General features: G+C 38.9%; 1 protein-coding gene across 1 annotated transcript in view; it reads right to left on the bottom strand.

The window, feature by feature from the left end:
- Positions 1-20146, bottom strand: part of nrg3b (neuregulin 3b) — a 216640-nt gene that overhangs the window by 34550 nt on the left and 161944 nt on the right. Inside the window, exons 3-6 of the mRNA XM_085170975.1 lie at positions 15091-15164; positions 7652-7678; positions 2886-2988; positions 615-741 (exon numbers count right to left, since the gene is read on the bottom strand). Of these exons, the coding sequence (XP_085027101.1) occupies positions 615-741; positions 2886-2988; positions 7652-7678; positions 15091-15164 (331 nt within the window). The remainder of the gene's footprint in view (positions 1-614; positions 742-2885; positions 2989-7651; positions 7679-15090; positions 15165-20146) is intronic.

Raw genomic sequence — 20146 nt, 5'->3', positions numbered from 1 at the left:
AATCAATCAATTAGTGTAAGCCCTGTTAGGCTATTGAGAGTATTATGCATGCAGTCGTAGATTGTATTTATTATTATTGCTGTATGTGGTTGTTTCTGGAAAGCATTGGTTTTCGAGGAATGTCTAACTAACTCAAAATTTAAAGTTTAGCAGCCAGCTTCAAACCAATCCCTTTAAAATGTTATTTGTGATATTACTAAAATGAATATGCACAAGCACAATCACATTTAGCTATCAATAAAGTTCTGCTGGAGTTCTTTAGAATTCAGGATCCTTGACACCAAAACAGATTATAATTTCTACTCTGCAGTTTGTCACAGGAATCTGTCAGAGTGAACATGGCAGGCAGATTTTTCCTCTGTAATGTGTGATGCATTTATTTTAAGCTATAATTCCCCACTGCCTCTCAGCCTATGTCAGATACGAGTGTGAACAAAAGACTCGAGCCAGTAGAGAGATTATTAAGACGTATTTTAGATCATAAATCATCCTGTCAGGAACTCAAAAGACTATAATGTGTATATGAAGTACTGTATATATAAAGAAGAAGATGGTGACAATGATGATTAGGGTGTGACTGGAAATGAATAAATACATTATTGATAAAGACGCACCTTTTGGAGCTGAAGGCTGTATTGAAGTCTGGGGGTAGATTTGGACATGAGGCCGGAGGCATTGACGGTGCAGTCTCTGAGGCTGCGGCTGTCGGAGAAATGAGCCTGGAGTTTCTCCCTGTGTCTCCTGTGGAGGAAATGTGCCGGTGAAAAAGGGAGAACAAATGTAAGTCTACAACAAAACTAAAGAAATAATCCAGAACAATGGATAGACTGATGACAATACAGCATGCAATTAGGAAAACAAAGGGATTTCTATGAGGCAGAAAAACCTCCCTATAATAGCTGCATTTGCTCTGCTGAGGATTCATTCTTTTTTTTTCTAGTCGTTACACAGTTTAATAACGGTTTCTTTTTAGGTCATATTCTTCACACACATCTAATGGCAACAATATTACATTTATTGACTTGTTACCATTTATTTCTGAGACTCCCTTACAGATCACACATAGTAAACAAGATAGGCCCTGTCAATGAATTTCACATCTACTCACATCTACTCACACATATGTGGGAATTGTGACGATGAACTAATATATGCATTTTTTGTTATGCAGCGATAAAACATCCTTTGACAGTTTGAGGTTTTTAAAACGGTGAAATTTAACATTTCTGGAACACACCATAGCTGAAAGTGACGTTCAACGTTCAACTGTGATTACTTTTCCGAGGTGAAACTTAAGGTGGTAAATGTGCGCCACAAAAATAGCTTTAAAATGAACAAAAAAATGCATGAAAATAAGATTTAAAACTACATGAATTTAATCAAGGAAAGTTAAAGTAAAAGAGATAAATACAAAGGTTTTATTGATTTACTATGAAAGCCAAAGTTTGGATTCTCTCATCTTTGTGGGGAACTAGAGGGAGAATTTCACATGCAGTGATATCCATACATACAACAAGAAGCCTTAATTTACAGCAGTGGGAACAGATATAACCTAAGGAATTGAAGTAAAGTCAAGTTTGCTGACATGAGCAGACATTCCACTACTTCATTTTAGTTGTTCTGCCACATTTTTACCTACTCTGTCTTTTACCTTTACCACACATACACACAAAAAATGAAACAGTAAAACGTGACAAAGAAAAAAGTCAAATTCTTCTGCTATACATTTTTTTTTAAAAAAGGAAAAAAGATGATACCGTTCTTTCATTTTGGATTAAAATTTGATTGGATTAAAATTTAATTGCTGTTTAAGACTTTTGGATTAAATGTTAATTCACCATTAAATGTTCATTTTTAAATTCTAGAATGCAAAATTCTGTCTGCAGCTGAGACTCATTAAGTGTTTCCTGCATAAAGGATGATAGCGAGAAGTAAAAAAAAAAAAACTTTTTAAAAATGTGGAAAGCAACAAATCATTACATTGGTTTATAGGGTTAACAAACTATAATCCGACTACCTAATGGCTTGGAGGGATTAAAACGTGCTGCAGGAACCCACTCTAATAAATAATAATAATGAAGTTATACCACCTAAAAGCAACCTTTCTGAAAACTTTACTAATCTTTTCTGAGAAGTAGTGATACAAACAAAATTTCACATTTTTTCTTGAGAGGAAAATAACCACAGAGTTTAAAAAGCTATTTATCCACGGTAGCCTGGCGCACAGCTATTTCTTTTGAAGGAAAGAGACTTATTATCACAGGATTTGTGATTTTGGATCATTTTCAGTACATTAATTCTATCTGTGAGCCAGGACTATCTGTTCATGTTGACCAATATGTGCTGCACTGCTCAGAGCACTACACTTCTCAAACATAAAACCACCGTTTTTGTTTTTGTTTAGCAAGCTTAATTTAGTCAGCACAGCATTCATTCACTCCTACTGAATGAATATACATACACGCACTCTTCCAGTTCTTTCCCTCTGCTTTCTTTTTCCTTCTTCTTTGGTGCCATGCATAATTGACTTTGGTGGTCTGCTTCTGAGCCACCAGGAAACCCTCTTATCTTGTCACACACATGTACACGTGCACTTAGGGTCTACTGAACTTGAACTTGGTCTGTCTCTTGCCATATCTGAGTATTTTGTTTTGTGTGAAGCATTTTGTGACACACCTGCTTGCTAAAACCACTTTCAAATAAATCTTACATGAGTATCTGTCCCAAATGCATCCTACACTATTTAGATTTGTTGCCTTGCTAAAACATCCTCTAGCTGACTCACACTTAGAATTTCATTGGGCTCCATGCCATGATAGTAAAGTGCTCTTTCTGCACAGCCGGGGGCATACGCTACTAATGTGGTTCTCGCTGGCATCACTCACTTGTTGTGGCGGTAGAGAGCCATACATGCCACTCCAAGAAGACAGATCCCCGAGGCAATGCTGAATATGGACAGCACCTGCCTCTGGTAGGTGTCACCACTCTCTGTGGAGGAGAGAATAAAGTTCAGTCCAATGAATTTCTGCTGTGACATAAACAATATGGACTATGGTTCCGATTGAGCTGAGAGGAAGAGATGGATCATGAGGAATTAACATACCTAATACACATAAATGGTGGAATGACATACACTCGAAACCGCGCGCAGACATCTGCCCACAATCTGCATTTGCATAAAGCGACCAATGCTGCTGTCAGTAAATGTCACTGTCTGAGCAAGAGATAGGGACATGGCAGACACAGGCAGGGCTCAGTGACGTGCTAACTGAAGTGTGATAATCATTTCGTTCAGACAAACCCAGCAGGGACCGATGGACTGTCTGCACAGCAGGACTAGCACTTGGTGTGTATGTGCATGCAAGGGCTGCATATGTGTCAGCATTCAGAGACTGATGGCGACAGGGAATTAGCAGCAAATGAATGCTCCCGGAGCTTCTTGTCAGACCCCTGCACGTCAGCGGCAGAGGCTTAAGGTCACAAGCAGCTGGGACAAGTTGTAGTTGATCCCAGCAAATATCTGTCTCACTGAGCAACTGGATTGCGGTGCTGAAATACTTAGCACGGTGCACAGTGTGGAGTTCAAGGGCACGCACCCACTGGCTTACCAGAAACTCTCATGACGATACTATCTCATGATCAAAATGAGCACAATCCATAACCAGCAACTCATATCACTAATCCACAAAAGTCGCTGAGAGTTTGAGACACTTTTCTGATCCACCAGCGTCCATGACCTTACGGGCAACGTCCTGTGCCATTACTCGATCACTCAAAAACAACAAATCCCCCTGTGTCTGATTTTACTACCTTGACAACTGCAGGGGAAAGTGCAGAAAACATCACCGCAACCTGCTCATGACCTTTAAGGGCTTGTCTGTGGCTTTTGATGTTGTCAACAGAGAACTGTCCTGGGAGGTCTTCTTGATCCGTGCTTGTCGGTCCAGGTTTATCAACTTCCCTCAACTCTTGTTTTTGAGGGCAGATACTGCTGGAGAGCGTTTTTGTTCAAAGCTAACGTTTGAGTGCAACCATGCGTTCTGTTTTGCACCGTTTTTTTTTTCTCTCTCTCGCCCCACCGCTTTCTTCCTCTGCATTACATCAGTGCTGCATCAACACAATTTTTGATAGTATGATGTAACTGAGTTCAAACAGGAGAGAAACCTTTTTAAAATTAGAGTGCTTCTGGCAACAGATAAAGATAAAATCTGAACATATCCTGGAGTGACAGTATGTGAATATATATATAAACATTGGAGGTCCAAACTACCCACTCAGCTCCCATAGAAGGGAAGCAGGATGAATTAAATATAGAAGTGATCCATAGAAATGCTGCAGGAGTGGCCTGCTGTGGCACACGATTGCTTACTTAATACCGTCAACCAATAAATAGTGGGGGTTAGCTTTGTTAGGCTAGATCACATTTTTTACTGTTAAAACAATAAATGTTCTGAAATGAGAAATTATTGAGTTGGAAAAAATAGTCAATCGACAATATACTGTGTAATGACGCAAATATAACTATTTATATATATGAAAAAACCCAATATAAGCTCCTGAATTACTGAATTGTATAGTCTGGTTCTATCCTATAATTTTAAATGGATTTTAAAAAAATGTGTTTGTTTATTGCTGTGCAGGTAGAAGAGGAGAAATGTCCTGCAGCTGCTCAGTAAAAGTTGGCTTTTTTCTTTGTTTATAAGTAATGTGCCACTTGGAAATCCATGTCCCTGTAAAGCCTCCGGCCTTTACCATCAGTGAAATGACCTCTGCATGGTTGCATATCTGAAAGATATTGAAAACATTTTTTTCCTGCTCCTGCATTATCAGTGCTCATGTGGAGCACCACCTGAGACAGGCCTTTGCCTTTTTTTCCCCTTTTTTTTTTGAGGGATGAAAAAGGCTTTTCCATAATGTGAACATAAAAACAGCTGTCTACAAAGCTCTGCTGAATGGCTGCAAGGAAAACCGACATGCAGTCTGTATATAAAACCATTACAGGCCTTTCATGCCAGATGCCTATGAGGCATTCTTGAAATTAGATGCAACAGCACGTTATAAAAGAACCCCACCAAAGTGAAGAGTCTTAGCTATATTGGCTAAGCCGTGTTATTTTGACTCAAAGACAAGACAATCCCATATGGCCGCTATGCCAGCGATGCACTCTACACTTGACAAGAATAACATGCTATAATGAAGTTCATGCTAAAGAATCCATGAGAAAATGGGGTATTCAGACTGCAAAACATCAGAGTCAACTATTCTGAGTCACAAAGAGCTTCAGTTGCTGGGCTAAAAAAAAAATGCAAGAAAATCAAAAGACAAGATTACTTTTAGAGCGCTCAATTCTACTTCAAACGGAGCTTTGCTGTAGTCTGACAGGCTGTCTCAGACTGTCACATATCAGACTTATATAACAAGCTATCAAACAATTCATTGATAAAGCAAAGACGAACTCATGAGGGAACACAATGAATACCAAACCCAACCAAAAAAAAAAAAAAAAAATCCTATCTGTACCTCTGTCTGTCATCTGTCCGACTATCAATCGATCAGTCCTGCTCTCATTTTCTCTAATGCATCCGCCCACCTCCAGTAGCATTCTGAACTAATTTAGTCCCCCAGATTAAAGTTACTGAAGTGAGGAATGCTGTTTGCAGGGCATACATCCTCTCCCTCCTATTTCCTGGAGCTAGCGTGTGATGTGACAGCAGTGTATGAAGCCATGTTAATGGAAAACTTCATAGCATGCGGTGTTAGTTTTTATGTATGCACAAAAGCAAGGCAGAAAGTGGAAAAAAAGATAGGAAAAGAGAAAATGAAAAACGGTGTTGCAGATAGAGTGTATGTGTGTGTAGTCTGGGGTGATGAGACTGTCTCTCCCCTCCCTTGTTTTTTTTTCTCTTAGTTTGTTGACAGTCTGTAGGAAAGTAGAGAAGTACCTAAAGTAACTCCAATGAAAATCCAAAGAATTAAAAAAAATCTATATGCACTGCTTCTCATTTCAGTATTTGACCTTCTTTGGATTTTTATATTTTATATTATACTTTAGATCCTATTGTTAAACTTGACTAAACATCTATACCAGAAAAAGGCTCAGCCTCCTAATTGAACTTGGTTTGTTTTTAGGTTATTTAATCTAAAAACAGAATAATGTACTCATGAATACACATTGATTAGTCTGTAATTATGTTCTCTAACAAAATTATAACCCATTACATATACACTGGGTTGAGATGGCCAGGAAAAACAGCAATGAAAGAAAAGTTAAGGATATCTTTAACAACTCAGCTTACTATCACTGTTATTGGACAGAAGTGACCTACACAGACTCCTCGAACCATATCAGTAAGTAGATGTGAATGCTCGGGTTATTGATAGCTGAGGTTAACAGCATACTGACAACCTACACTCACTGCAGATGAACGGCAGCCAGAGGTTATGAAGTGACTCAGCAGCAAAAATGTAAAATGCAACAAAATATTTAATTGTCACATATCTATTTTTATTTGTGGTTTATTCAAGTGTTAATATTCAAATATGTTAAAACATGCCGGCCAAAGCAGTTATCGAGTGCAGTCTAAATTTGACATTTCTAATCTCTCTTAGCTAACTAAAATGTGTTTGGTCTAAAGGGGCCACCGTAGTTAGGGTTATGGCTAGGTGCTTGAATTGGAAGAGATAAAAAAAACTGAATTCAAATGACTGCGATCTGTGATCTACTGACATCTAGTTGTGAGATTTTACACACTGTACCTTTAAGAGTACTGACGGAGACTTGCTTGAACATGGTCGACACTATCTGAAGTATAGAAACTAAATTGCTTCTACTTTTAAAATGAGGGTGAGTTCCATTTTAACTTTCTACAGAACGACTACTACATTTTTAGTAATCATTAACTTCATAATGTAAGGGCCTTTTATCTTTGTAACTACTTAACAGCTTGTCAGTAACACACTGTTGTTGCTGTTGTGTGTCTGAAAACTATCCGTCCACTGCATATGAATCAGTTCAGTCATGCAAACAAAATATTTTGTTCATCATAAGCATCGCAAAATTCAGAACGCTGTAAACTTCTATACAAGACGTTTCTGTTGTTGGGCTTCTTGTTTTACTATCTGCCTAAGACTTAGTGAATTATACATAGAGCTGTGTCTTATATTCAAACACAACAAGTACAGAAAACCAAATGAATTATGTAAATCTGCAAATCAAAACTGCAGATTCAACTTGGAATATTTTTGTCGAAATAGAACTTGGTGATATTATTTACTTCTCGAACATTTCGACTAACTTCATGCTGTAACACGATTACACTGGAAACCGGGATCATTTTGGAGATCACTACCGAGATATGAAATTTTCACATAGTACACAGTAGGCAAGTAGACTCGGATTTATACAGTACATGAATCGCTTTCTTTGCTCCATAATCATTACATCACTCCTCTCTAACGGTACTGTTCTTCATGCAGACAGAATACACCTAATTCACCACCACAGTGTTTCCATGGCGACTAGCCCACATTAATTTTCCAAGGTGAGCGGCCTTGTTGTGCTGGTTGTGTGTGTTTTGTATGCAGTATTTCACAGACGTGAGGCACACGGAAAGATTGAGCACTCGGCACAGTCAATGAAAAGTTGTCTTACCCATGAACTCGATCCCAAGTTCATCCGCTGCTCCATTCAAGGCGGGATAGCATGAGAAATGAGGGTGGGGAAAAGAGAGAGAGACAGAGCATAAAATAATTACAACATGATGCGCCTCAGTTTTTTTTCCTCACAGAATTCACCTTAGGGGTGAGACACTTGGTGCAACTACACTGTGGAGTTGGCTTTGCTGGCTTTTTCTAACACGGCTTCCTCTTTTGCACCAGGTAATGAGCCAGCCAGCCAGCCTTGGAATGCTTTTCCGTGATGCTCTGAATTTACACAGCCTGCAGTGGCTTTGATTGAAGCAAGAAAACAACGCAGATGTGGGGGCTGAGAGGATTAGAGGAAGGATCATGAAAATAAAGTTGGAAATGACATATCATGTGGCTTTATGTCATTGATGTTGCTTTGCACAGGCCTTTTATATTGATTTGAGCCTGAGGCATTGCAGTAATTGTCCTCTTCTGTCTCCAAGCATAGCTTTTCTCTATTCACAATCTGGTTGCTTTAGGATGCGTCACTCTAACACACACACACACACACACACACGCTCAAATGCATGTGTACCCACACGATATGGTATAAGCTTGCACGTGTTTTTGGTCTTTTTCTGCACAGGCACACACTTTGACATTCACCCTCTCTTTCACTCTCCTCCTAACACACAGTCTTTCTTCATGCAGTTGTCTTTTCCCACAATCCCAGCGCTGGGGAAAACAGATAAAAAGAAGCACTCGTGTTCTTTCCATCCTGGCAGTGCCCCCTTTTCATGTCACTGTAATGTAATCTTATTTAAATTAAAATGAAACCCTCACTAGTAATTGCTTTTCTGACAGAGGTGGTCTGAGTTTTAAATAGAAGATGGCTTGCCAAGCCCTGACAGATTATGTGTTGGAACCTCTGAAAAAATGTCTATAAAATAGGGGGAAAAAAGCATTTTGATTGTGCCACGGGAAAAATTCTGTCATTGCCATGGCTTTTATTTACAGAAAAATAAAAACACAGCGTGACAGGAGTGAGATCCAAGCATTTAGGTGAATGGATTAAAATAAACTGTGCTGCCTTATTAAGAGGTGGAATGTAAACGATTAAAAAACCCTCCCTACATTGCATAAAGGGAATGCTTCGGAGGGCATTTGGACTTAAATGGTAAGATAAGTGCTTAAGTCAAATTAGGCTATTTGCTCTAAGATTGCTTGACAGGTTCTTAATGAGCCAAAGGGATTTTCATGATCACAGAGATAACAAGAAAAAAACAGCCTGGAAAAGCAGGTCTGAGATTCCCAAATTAATCAATGAACAAATGAGTTTATGTTTGTATTTAGACAGGCTGCAGGTGTCATTGTGTTGTTGTTGAGCAGAATGCAGGGTGTGCATTTTCCTCCTGCAGCCTCGAGGATTATTTTACATGCCAACATTTATTATACGCTCCTTCTGAATCATAGTCAGTCTCATAGCAACCTTGCAAACCAATGATTAAACAGTTAAGAGCCAATCACTTCTGACTGGGGGACTTTATGCTTGTTGCCACAAAGAGTTCGGAGATATAACTGAAATGAAGATATGGCTACCACTTTTCTCACTTTTTTTTTTTTTTTTTTACACTTTTCTGACTCGCCCTCCTTACAAACAACAAAAAAAAAAAAAGAAGAAAAATGCAGCATCTTCCTGACGTTACTTGATCTGTATTATACATTCAAGCCTTTTCCTGTGATTGCCCATGGCAACAGCCAACCCTTCTCCACTCTAAATTGCCCTGACTGTCATAGCCTGTGCAGATGATGTCATTACAACTCTGATACACATCCCTTCCTCTGGCATTGCCTTGTCTGGAGACATTCACCAATCATAATATGTGCAGGCTCCCAATCCTTCGCACTGGCAACTCGAAGCACCCGGGGGAATCATTCACGGCATCTTATGGGAGCCTTGAGCAAGCTTGGAGAATACCTGTGCATCGTGTCAGATGCTTTTGGCCCGATTAAGAGGCAGGAATCTGGCTGGTGGGAGAGACAATGGCAGGAGTGAATCAAATCCTTAATCCCCTCCCTCACTTGGGTGAGAAGGGAACTGCAGAGTCAATATGTATGTGTGTGTGTCTGTTATTGAATTCGATATCCTGTGTAGCTACTTACTCCAGGCATAATATCTACAGAAGATCAATAGTTCAAATTAGAGGATTGCCTCCTTCCTCTTTGTGAGTAAACCGGGTAAAAACCAAAAAGGCCCATCTTTCCTCCGCCTCCTCTTCAGTCTTCTACCGAAATATCCCCTCTGTAGCCTCAGAAGTGCGACTTGCCCAACTGAACACCATTAGTGGGATGCTCTAAACTTTTTCATGGTTAAAACAGAAACTCAATCCACATCCTCAAGCAGTTATAAACTAAATTGCTGCCTTCCTACTCCGCCATGGCTCCACTTAAAGACTCCACCACTTGCCCTGTGCACCAATATGTTAAACTCCAGCATTATTTCCAAAGCTGAGTTCACTGCAGTACGGCTGGAGTGTTACAGAGAGGACTTAATTCTTTTAGTCCATGTGGTTCTGTCATGTGCAGGACGGACTCGGTTATACAAAAAAAAATCAATATTGTGATTATTTTGATTAATAGCGAGATTACTTACTACTTATTCATCGTTAAATACATTTACCCTTTTTTTTTTTTACACTGGATTATTTTTCCTTTATCAATGTATATAATTTAAGTAATAAAAACAATTTTTAAAAAGTCCCTGTTATCTGTAGTCTCCATCATAGGAGTTTTGTGCAGACAGTGGCAACAAGAGGTCCATGAGGCAATTTTCTTATGTGACCTGACAGACCTGCACAAAAGTCACAAACAGAGAGCGAGTGAGGGCTGAGTGACACAAGTTTATTCCGACTATTACTTCGTCTCAATAGATCTTGTTGACCCAAGACTCCTTTTTTCACCATGTTGCCTGGAACTGAATTAAACAATGAGCAGGTCTGGGCTTTCAGGGAGGGGCCACAGCACTATTGTGATAACGACTGACGCATGATAGTCGCTTTATCTCAATTATGTTGTTTTCATAATCACTGGAGCCAAAAATCATAATTTGATTAAACTCTAACCCGCCTTCGCCTGTGATTCTCTATCTACTTCTGTGAGGACGTGTGAATGAGTGAGTGACTGAGCGGCACTGTGGTCCAAACTGCTCTTTTGAGTATTTTACCAGTCGATACGAAGAAAAAGGATAAGGGGCGAGAAATGATTTGTGACTGTAAGGTGCTCAGATATTGATCTGAAATGAAAGCTCAAAGCAGAAAAGCGTGGCACGGCACGGCAAAAAAAACTCCAAAAAAAAAAAAAAAAAAGTTGCTTATTTGTACACACGCTGAATTTCATCAGCGCTTAAGATTTAGCTGTTGTTGGTATATGCATGTATGTTTGTGCTGTATGTTATTACGTGATTTGGATTTTGGAGGCAGGATAATCCTCCAAACCCTTGGTAATCTGGGTAAATTTTAGATGAGTGTGTATCAACACAGATCAAAACTAGGCTCCATTCCCCCCCGACTCTCAAATCTTCCTGTGTTATTGGTCACGGTCACTGGAAGCCGTTTTCTGTGGTTAACTGTTGTGGCCATTGAGAAGTGATGCAAGACAAATTCAGGATAAAGCTGTCAGTTTCTTTTTTTCCTTTTCCTTTTCTTGTGAAGGTCAGGGGTGTACTCGGTGCACCGTCTTAACCTACTACTGAAGATTTCTTCAGCAGCTTGTTTGTACAAAGCATTTTATTGATTCTTTCTTCCAGCACAAGGGAAGCATTCTGATTAAAAACGCTAAGCAATTTTTTGATTTTCCATACTCCCTGATATATAAATCTCTTCCAGCACTCCTCTGATCATTTCTATTTGTAGATTGGAAGCCTCTGAACAGTGCATTCAGTGTGAGAAGGAAAAAATAGAAAGGCTTTTGGCTCATTGTCCACATCTAATAAACATTGACGCGAGCTTGCTAATGGCTAATGCATTTGTCTAAAGGGTTCACAAGATGAATGGGGGTGGACTGACCACCAGAAAGATCAGTAATTTTCCTGGTAGGTTAGTCTTTTGCTGATTAGCCCTTTATCTTGAACCTGCCATTAGCCTATTTACACTCACTGGCCAGTTTTTTTTAGGCTTGTCAACACAAATATCTAATCAGCCAATCAGGTGGCAGCAACTCATATAGGCATGTAGACATGGTCAAGATGACCTGCTGAAGTTCAATCAGAACATCAGAATGGAGAAGGTGAGTTAAGTGACTTTGAATGCTGACAACATGGTTGTTGTGCCAAACTTGTTTGAGTATTTCAGAAACTGCTGATCTATTGGGATATTACCACTCAACCATCTTTAGAGTTTACAGAGAATGGTCTGATAAAGAGAAACTTCCCACTGAGCGGCAACTTTTCTGGGTAAAAATGTCTCATTGATGCCAGAGGTCAGAGGAGAATGGCTGGATTGCTTCAAACTCAGACAACATTAAGTCAAATAACCACTCATTGTGACTAGGGTATGCTGAAGTAGATCTCTGAACGCAAAACATATTGACCCTTGAAACAAATGGGCTAAAACAGCAGAAGACCTCACCGTAGCGCTCCTACTCCTCTTGTCATGTAAGAACAGGAAACAGAAGTTATAATTTGCGCAGGCTCACGAAAATTAGATGATACAGGACTGGAAAAACCTTGTCTGGTCTGATGAGTCTTGAAGTTGGCTGCAACATCGGAATTTGGCATAAACAACATAAAAGCTTCACGCTTGGATTAATCCTGCCTTGTATCAACAGCTCTGGCTGCTGTTGGTGTAAGGGGGAATATTTTCTTGACACACTTTGGGCCCCTCAGTATGATATGAGCCTCTTTTAAATGCTGCTGACAATGTTTATCTCTTTGTGACCACAGTCTTCTGATGGCTCTTTGCAGCAGAATGTCACAAACCTCAAATCATCTCAAACTGGTCTCTTGAACATTAAACAAGACATGACATGAGTTCAGTGTACTCACACAGTTACCAGATCTCAGTCTAACTTTGGGATATGATAGAGCAGGAGATTCAAATCATGACTGAACAGCCTACAAATCTGCAGCAACTCTGTGACACTGTCATGTCAATATGGAGCAAAATCTCAGAGGAATGTTTCGCACACCTTGTTGAATAAATGCCACCACATTAGCATGCTATACCTAATAAAGTGGCCAGTGAGTGTAGCTTACAAATCTTCAATAGGTCAACAGCTGGTGCAATCAAGCACAGCACAGACCTGAAAAAAACTACTAAAAATTTTAGTAGTTATTATGAAAGCAGTCGTACAGCCAAACATGGAGGAGCATGTGGCTCGTGGTTCAGATATAAGAGAAACAAAATTTCAAAAGAAGAAGTCGTGCCAAACCCTGAAACACGAGGTAATGGATTTATTTAAGTGATGGGGTGCAAGTGATGACAGTTGCAAGAGGCAATTTTCTCTTAAACTGCTCATCAGTCTTTTCCGCATTACAGCCTAGCATGTAATGCTAGGATACTTAGCTTGCGATCTAAACAAACAGGTGAACGTGGCTCTGAACAAGAATGGTGATCAATCAGATCCATCGGCGGGGCCCTGTTCATGTCTGTCGTCTGTTTATGAAGTGACAACATCATTTATATGATCAGGTTGGACAAAAGTACCGTTTGCATTGCAAGAAATCAAACATTTCTATCAATGCAAGGCAATTTATCACAAATGTAATGAATGCACGTATCAGAGGTAAGTCAAATTAGATATGAATTAATTTACAACCTTTAAGCGATAAATATTTCCAATCTGTATTTTTGACAGAATTATTGATAAATATTTTGCTGATTTCATAGAAATCCAAATGTGGTCATTTGTGTGAGCTTAATTTTGTGTTATCAGATGGGGGCAGTTCTCTAGGTTGCTTATTGTTGCTGGTTGACTCCTGACTGAATGACACAGTGAAACTGTTACAGTATAAGAGCAGCAACTCCACAGCAACAGCTTAACAGCTCAGGGATTGCTTCTACAGCCTGGGAGATCCTTGCTCTGAAGTGTTGTGCTTCCGTCATGCTAATTAAAGTGATTTATAGGTCTAGCTATAGCCACTGTAAAAGATGCTCGCCCCTGAAATGCAAGTTTTTGTCTTCTGAACGATACGGTGTAAAAACTTCACCTTTTTGTTTCATATTTTGCCTTCTGAGGCATATTGTCTTATATATTTCAATAAATCTACAAGTACCACGGCTTTGTTGTAATTCACTGGTTTGTTTTAGAGTCCGTTTTTATCCAAAGCACAGTAGAATTCGGCTTATTTTAAATAGCATCATAAAAATCTCTTGAGCTGGACACGCTGGAAAATTAATGTCTGCCTATGGAACATAAAACAAATCCTAGTGTGAAAACTGTGTGCCATGCGAGAGCATAAAACAAGCTTTGTGACACTGGCTTGTGACTCTATTAATGGACTCTCAGCGGGCCTGATGGAATCAAACAGACGGCAATAGGAGTTAAGTTTTCTCTTTGACTCTTGGTGCGGAGGAGACGAGTCACTCCATAAAACAGTGTGAATTTGTAAAGCTGCACTCTCACGGGAACGGCTCTGGGCCTCCAGTTTTTCTTCTTTGTACCTGTGACTTTTGCTTTATTTTATGTTTTTTTAAGTACACCACACAGCTGTCATCGCTTTAGGGGAACAGTTTTTCACGAACACCAGGAAAGTGAATACTTTCCTTCCTTTAGGCTAAATAAAAGCATGATTATAAAACATGCAAAGGATTTTTCATGCATCTATATGAGGGACATTCGTGTAGGACAATGAAAATAAATCTATCGGGATACACATTTTACCCGGTAACTAAATAATATCTTTGACTGCAGTAATAACTGCTTGCATTAATATTTAAATGAAAACCCCCACGTTTGACACAATATCCAATGTGTGATCACCTCCGTAGATATAGTAGGAGATATTAAAGTAAATGGAAAAAAAAAAACTTTTCTTTATTGAATGAATTCAGCGCCGTAATACCCTTGCTTTTTTATTTTCAATGCGCACGTAGCAGAAAAACTTTAGCATGAATCTTAACCTTTTACCCCGCTAAGCTGAACATTTTTCTTTGACCACCTTTGTCAACTTAAGGAGCGCCTGGAGGTTCTCTGCATTTGTATACTTCAAAATGACTGAACCATATTGGAAATGTTAGTTTTTTCAATATAAAGCTCCACACGATACTTTGATCACATAGTATTACTGTACAAGACCAACAGACTTAAACAGATAACAGCTAATCTAAGGCTAATTTGTCTTACTGATAAATATAGTAGAGTAAGAGATTTGCTCAAGGGCATGTAGCGTGCACTTGTTATGAATTTGGTTTTATGTTTCAGATCAATACACCAAGACTAAAAAAAAGGGTAGAGTAGGGAGCGTACTTGGATCTGACAAGATAGCATCTGTCTTGGGAACAAACTGGTCACAGCGTAGTCCATGGTAGCCCTCTTTACACCTGTCAGAGAGAGAGGGAAAAAAGAGACACAGAGCAAGGTTTGAGATTAGAGGCAAGACAAACAGAGCAAAAAGTACCAGCATGAACTATCAGCTGAAGGGACTTTTAGATAAAGAAAGTTGAAAACAGGAAGACCCTAGACAGATGAATGAATGGATTGCTAAAAAAAAAAAAAAAAGTGGAGTGGAGTGGAGTGCTCGCTAAGGACCGAGGTGGTCGAGGGAGATACACAGCAACTGTGGAGAGGGGTGGAGTGAGGACAGAGAGGGGAAGATAGTTGGGCAGGCCCAAGAAGTGCCTGCAGTCTCTCTGATAGCACATGACTGGCAGGAATGCCACGTCCCAGAGGAAGAAAATGGGGTACTGGGAGCGGTTAGTACTTGGCGTGGATGCAGCAATGCAAGATTTTCAAGGGAAGGGAAGCTGCCATAGTTTGAACAATCATAAACAAAGTCCTGGCACGGTCCAAATATTTACCTTCATCATCAAATAAATATGCCTCTACTGCTGATTCCTGCAGATCTTTGACCAACTGTTATATACCTACTAAAATTATGACAGTTGATGACTGATTGGGGATATTTAGCAATACAAATATCAATTTTACTTTATTGGCCAAATCGGACCTGTAGAAGGTACAAATGAATGAATGAAAACAGACATATAGTTTCATAATTTAAAAAAAAAAACGTGCCAAAGCATATTCATCAAGTTTCTCAAAACAACTCATAGTTATGAGGAACTAAGTTTGGCACAATCCTCAATAGCTTTTGTCTCCAAGAGACTTAAACACTTTTATTTCTGTCTTCAATAGTGGCCACAGTGCGGGGACATTCAGTAGGCTGATCCATCCCTCTGCTCTTTGAAAGATTAGGCGAGACAATTGGAGGATTTGCTTTGATGTGCCGTTTCGACATAAACTTGTACATGAGCGAGTGACATGTCAGAGTTGTCTATACTTTCGCCATTCCATCATTCGGTGCTTTATTGTTGGTAGACGACGAGGGGTTAACACTGCCACAATATCCATCAATATCTGTCCACCATGTTTCCAGCAGTGCCAAAGAATCCACCACCCACCACCCCAATGCAGTTTAATGCATTGGATGAGTGACACGCAGAAGTGGACCATTCAGTCTCTCTTAGCTTGGCTCGAAATAAATTAATAAATAAATAAAAAGAAAAAGTGAACCATATTTTTGAAGAAAAAAAAGAGTAAGCAGCAATGGAAATAGGAAAGTCAGAAAAATTGTTATAAGGTTCTAAAATATTCTCTGTTTTTAGGTCTTTGGTGGACGTTTATGCTCCATAACTCAGCTCAATAGGTGCAGTTTGCCATCTTTATGTAAATGCTTCTACATGGTAATGTTTATTTTGTAGCCAAATTATTGAATCTGGTTGAATTTGGTGAGTCTGCAGAAAGGCCAGTGAAATTTCTGCATAATTTTAGGACACAGAAAATAAGAAGCAGTGTTTTGCAAAACGTTAAAATTTTATATTTTGAAAATAGCACAAAAACAGTATATCAAATGCCAAAAACATTCATTTGAATTTCTAAAAGCTGTGTCTGAGGCATATTTACGCGTCTTTCTAATGCAAAATATTTCCCTATTCTTGCTTGATGTAGAATTTCAGCTTTTCAATACTTCAGGGCTTTCTTTGTCATATTTCTTATTTCAGTGAAAGCGGCTTTCAACAGGTGGCAGGTCTGCACCTGGATTCTACTAAAGTACAGAGCCATTTGTCATGGTTCTGGGATTTTGAAATCTAAGCTTTAGTTTGTTGGGACTAGGTTATTGTTAAATTCTCTTTGATTATAGTTGTCTAATTTTTCTGTTCTTATGGCTGCTTTTTTCTTTTCATTTCTGTCAGTCTAATATGGTTTACAGTATCATTTCCAGTCACTTCCCGTTCTTTATATTCTAGTTTGTATTTGTATTCTGTATCTTCATTTTGCATTAGGTTCATGGTCATAATGTTTAGTCCTTAGTTGTTGTTGCTTTGTATTTTTTGTTATTCATGCTAGCTTCATTGCTTTAATGTCTCCTTGTATCTTGTTGTCAAGTCTTTGTCTTGGTGTCATATTACTTCCTGTTTTATGCTGATAGCCATATGTCTCTTGGGCCATGTTTTACTTTCTCTTACCAATGTTTCATTATCTGATTAAGTTCAGCTGTGTCTAGTTTCCCAGGTGTCTCCATTCTGCCCCAGTCACCCTTATGTTTATAAATCGTTGCTGTCTCCCTTTGTCAGATTGTCTGTGTTCCAAACTTGTTTTGTTCTCTCTATTTGCTAAGCCTTATGTGCTTTTGCTTAAGCCTTTTGAACCCTGCAGTTGATTTTCTGTTTTGGACCTCCACAGTCTTACTACTCAACCTGAATAAAGGCTGATTTTCTGTTTATCAGGTTCTAGATCAGCAGCCTGCATTTGGGTCCTTTTCTGCACCGCAGGACACTATGCTGCTGCAAATGTGTACCACTCAGCATTATTGGGGCCTTGCTGTGTGCACTAATCTGATCTAGCTATCGAGCTGTTTACTGTTAACAAGCAAACATGTATATGAGAGCCTAGTTTAATTTTATTTTAGGGGTGCATCATTCATGATTTCCAAAAATGTTTTTATATTTTTATTCATGAGATCATGGGGCAGTTTTCTGCTTCACCTCACTTCATCTTTACCAACCTCTGGCCTAGTTTTGTCTTAACATATGCTTGTTTCTGTGCACGGTAGAGACAAGTATCCACTTGCATGTGAAGACAGAAGGACTTACCGTGTTCAGTGGCATTGGATTTCAGAAGTGGTTCTAGAGCCCATGCATTGATTTCTACCACAGAATTGTGTTTTGTTTTAATGCAGCCTGGAGGTATACAGATGATGGCTATTCAATACTGGTCTTCGGTCTTGACCTCTGCGTACCAGGATCGACATAAAATTCTAAATTGTTTATTTTATTACATTTTATTTTCAATTCAGACTTTAATGATTTTCAATTTTCATCACAGTTTGTTTTTATTGTTTTTTTTGCACATCATCTCAACTATTTTTGCAAACTCTTTTTTGGATTTGTTTTGCTGTCCACTAAATTTATCTGTAATTGTTGCTTTATGTGAACGAGCTAATTGCTAAAGATTTTAATCTGTTGTTTGCAGTCTGGACATCTGTAACTGTTCAACTTTTTTGCATATTGTGGTTGTACACTGACACATGCCCTGATAAATTAATCTTCACTACAAACCACCCCTTTCACATCAAAGTTATTATTATGCTAAGTTGCACTGAAATGTATAAAAACATCTTGAATTATGGGGGTTCTCAAAAGTGAGTTTGAAAAGCTTTTGACATCTGTGTTGCCTTCATAATGAACAACATCGCTGTCAAGCTCCAAGGTATGATCGTTGAAAGGGCCATTTTGGTGTTATGTGGCAGTAAAAACCTCTCTAACTGCACCTTTAAATAGCGAGACTCATTACTGTTCAAATGATGTGTGAAAAATACCCTTGAATTAAACCCTCTAAATCTTAAAACTTTGACTCTTTGTGTCATTTCATTTCCAGAGTAATAAGCAAAACACACAAAACCTCTATAGTCCTCTGCTCAAGAAACCGAAGGAGGATAAAGGACTCCATTCTCTCTTGTCATTGTCTCTCCTACAGCCAGACTCCTGCCTCTTAATCAGCCTGAAAAATGACTAAGTCAAAACTGAGGATTCTCCAAACTCTGCAAATCTTTCTTTCATACAAATATACACAACTACACAAAGATTCTCGCAGCGTGGCTCACGGACCTATCAATACCCTGCACTTGCACTAAACATCTGAAACATCGAATATATTAGGCAAAAACCACAGTAGAAATGCTTGTATAACTCCCAAGAACATTTTAGGGAAGAACTATTCCGTGATAGATAACTAGATGGAAAAATGTTTGTGGTGAAGAGCATCAGTTGGATTCTTACAATCATCATCTACTCACTATGCATTTTAGGAGACAAAAGAGACAAAAGCCAACCTAATTTAAGTGATCGCAAATGAAAGCTTTGAGAAATCATATTAAATCCAACACCCATCTAAAAATTATCATTAATCACCATAGAGATAGACTATTAAATCTGATTGAACATTTTACAGTGAAAATGGAATATGCAAAAGAACATGCCATGCGATGCGTAAAGCAGCAGTCCAAATGACTGATGCAAACAGCTTAGATTTATTACCACATTAAAGCAGCTCGGTATGTGAGGTTTGCAATGAGAAGGGCGTGGACAAGAAATGTTATTTTGCATCAAATGTTAATGTGACGTTTCCATTACCTTTATGTTGAGAACTTATTAAACACATACCAAAGGAAATGAACCCACTCTCACTCCAACAGCGTCAAATATGATGCTTTTCAAAGCCGCTTGTGTAAAAAAAAATATGCACAATGCATCCAGTGACACTGCTGCTGTGACTCAATAGCTAATAGTAATCTTCCTGAAATGCTGCGTAGGGGAATTTGTGAAGGGCCCTTTAGCATTACATTAAAAATGCAAAGGGTGCCTTTAAGTGTACGAGGGTTAATGCTGTGAATGGATGTATTTTAACCTAATCCATGATCTTTTCCTAAATGAAATTGTTTTGTTGCATAAACCAAACAGCCAATAAAAGCAAAACTAAACAGAAATGTGATTTGCACTACAGCTATTCCCTTCTACTCCTTTCTCTGGACCTTGTCGCTTCATCAAACAGACCATTAGCTCCAATATTAGTCCAATATTGCTGCGACTGCTGGATCAAGGAACTATGAGAAAGGCTTCCTCTCTCCAACGCCAACGCCTTTTGATAAAATGACAGATTGTGGCACATTTTTAGCAGCCAAACAGAAACTTAGAGAATAGCTATGTTCTTGATTTCCTTGTTTAGGTGTGAGAGATATGCACTGTCCTTTTGTTTTTGTCAGTATGACAATCTCAGTCAAACAATGATGTTCAGAGAGGGACCT

Source organism: Neolamprologus multifasciatus, chromosome 8, assembly GCF_963576455.1.
Source record: "Neolamprologus multifasciatus chromosome 8, fNeoMul1.2, whole genome shotgun sequence".
NCBI classification, from domain to species: domain Eukaryota; kingdom Metazoa; phylum Chordata; class Actinopteri; order Cichliformes; family Cichlidae; genus Neolamprologus; species Neolamprologus multifasciatus.
Note: the sequence above shows the minus strand (reverse complement) of the source record. Positions and strands in the feature narration are given on the sequence as shown.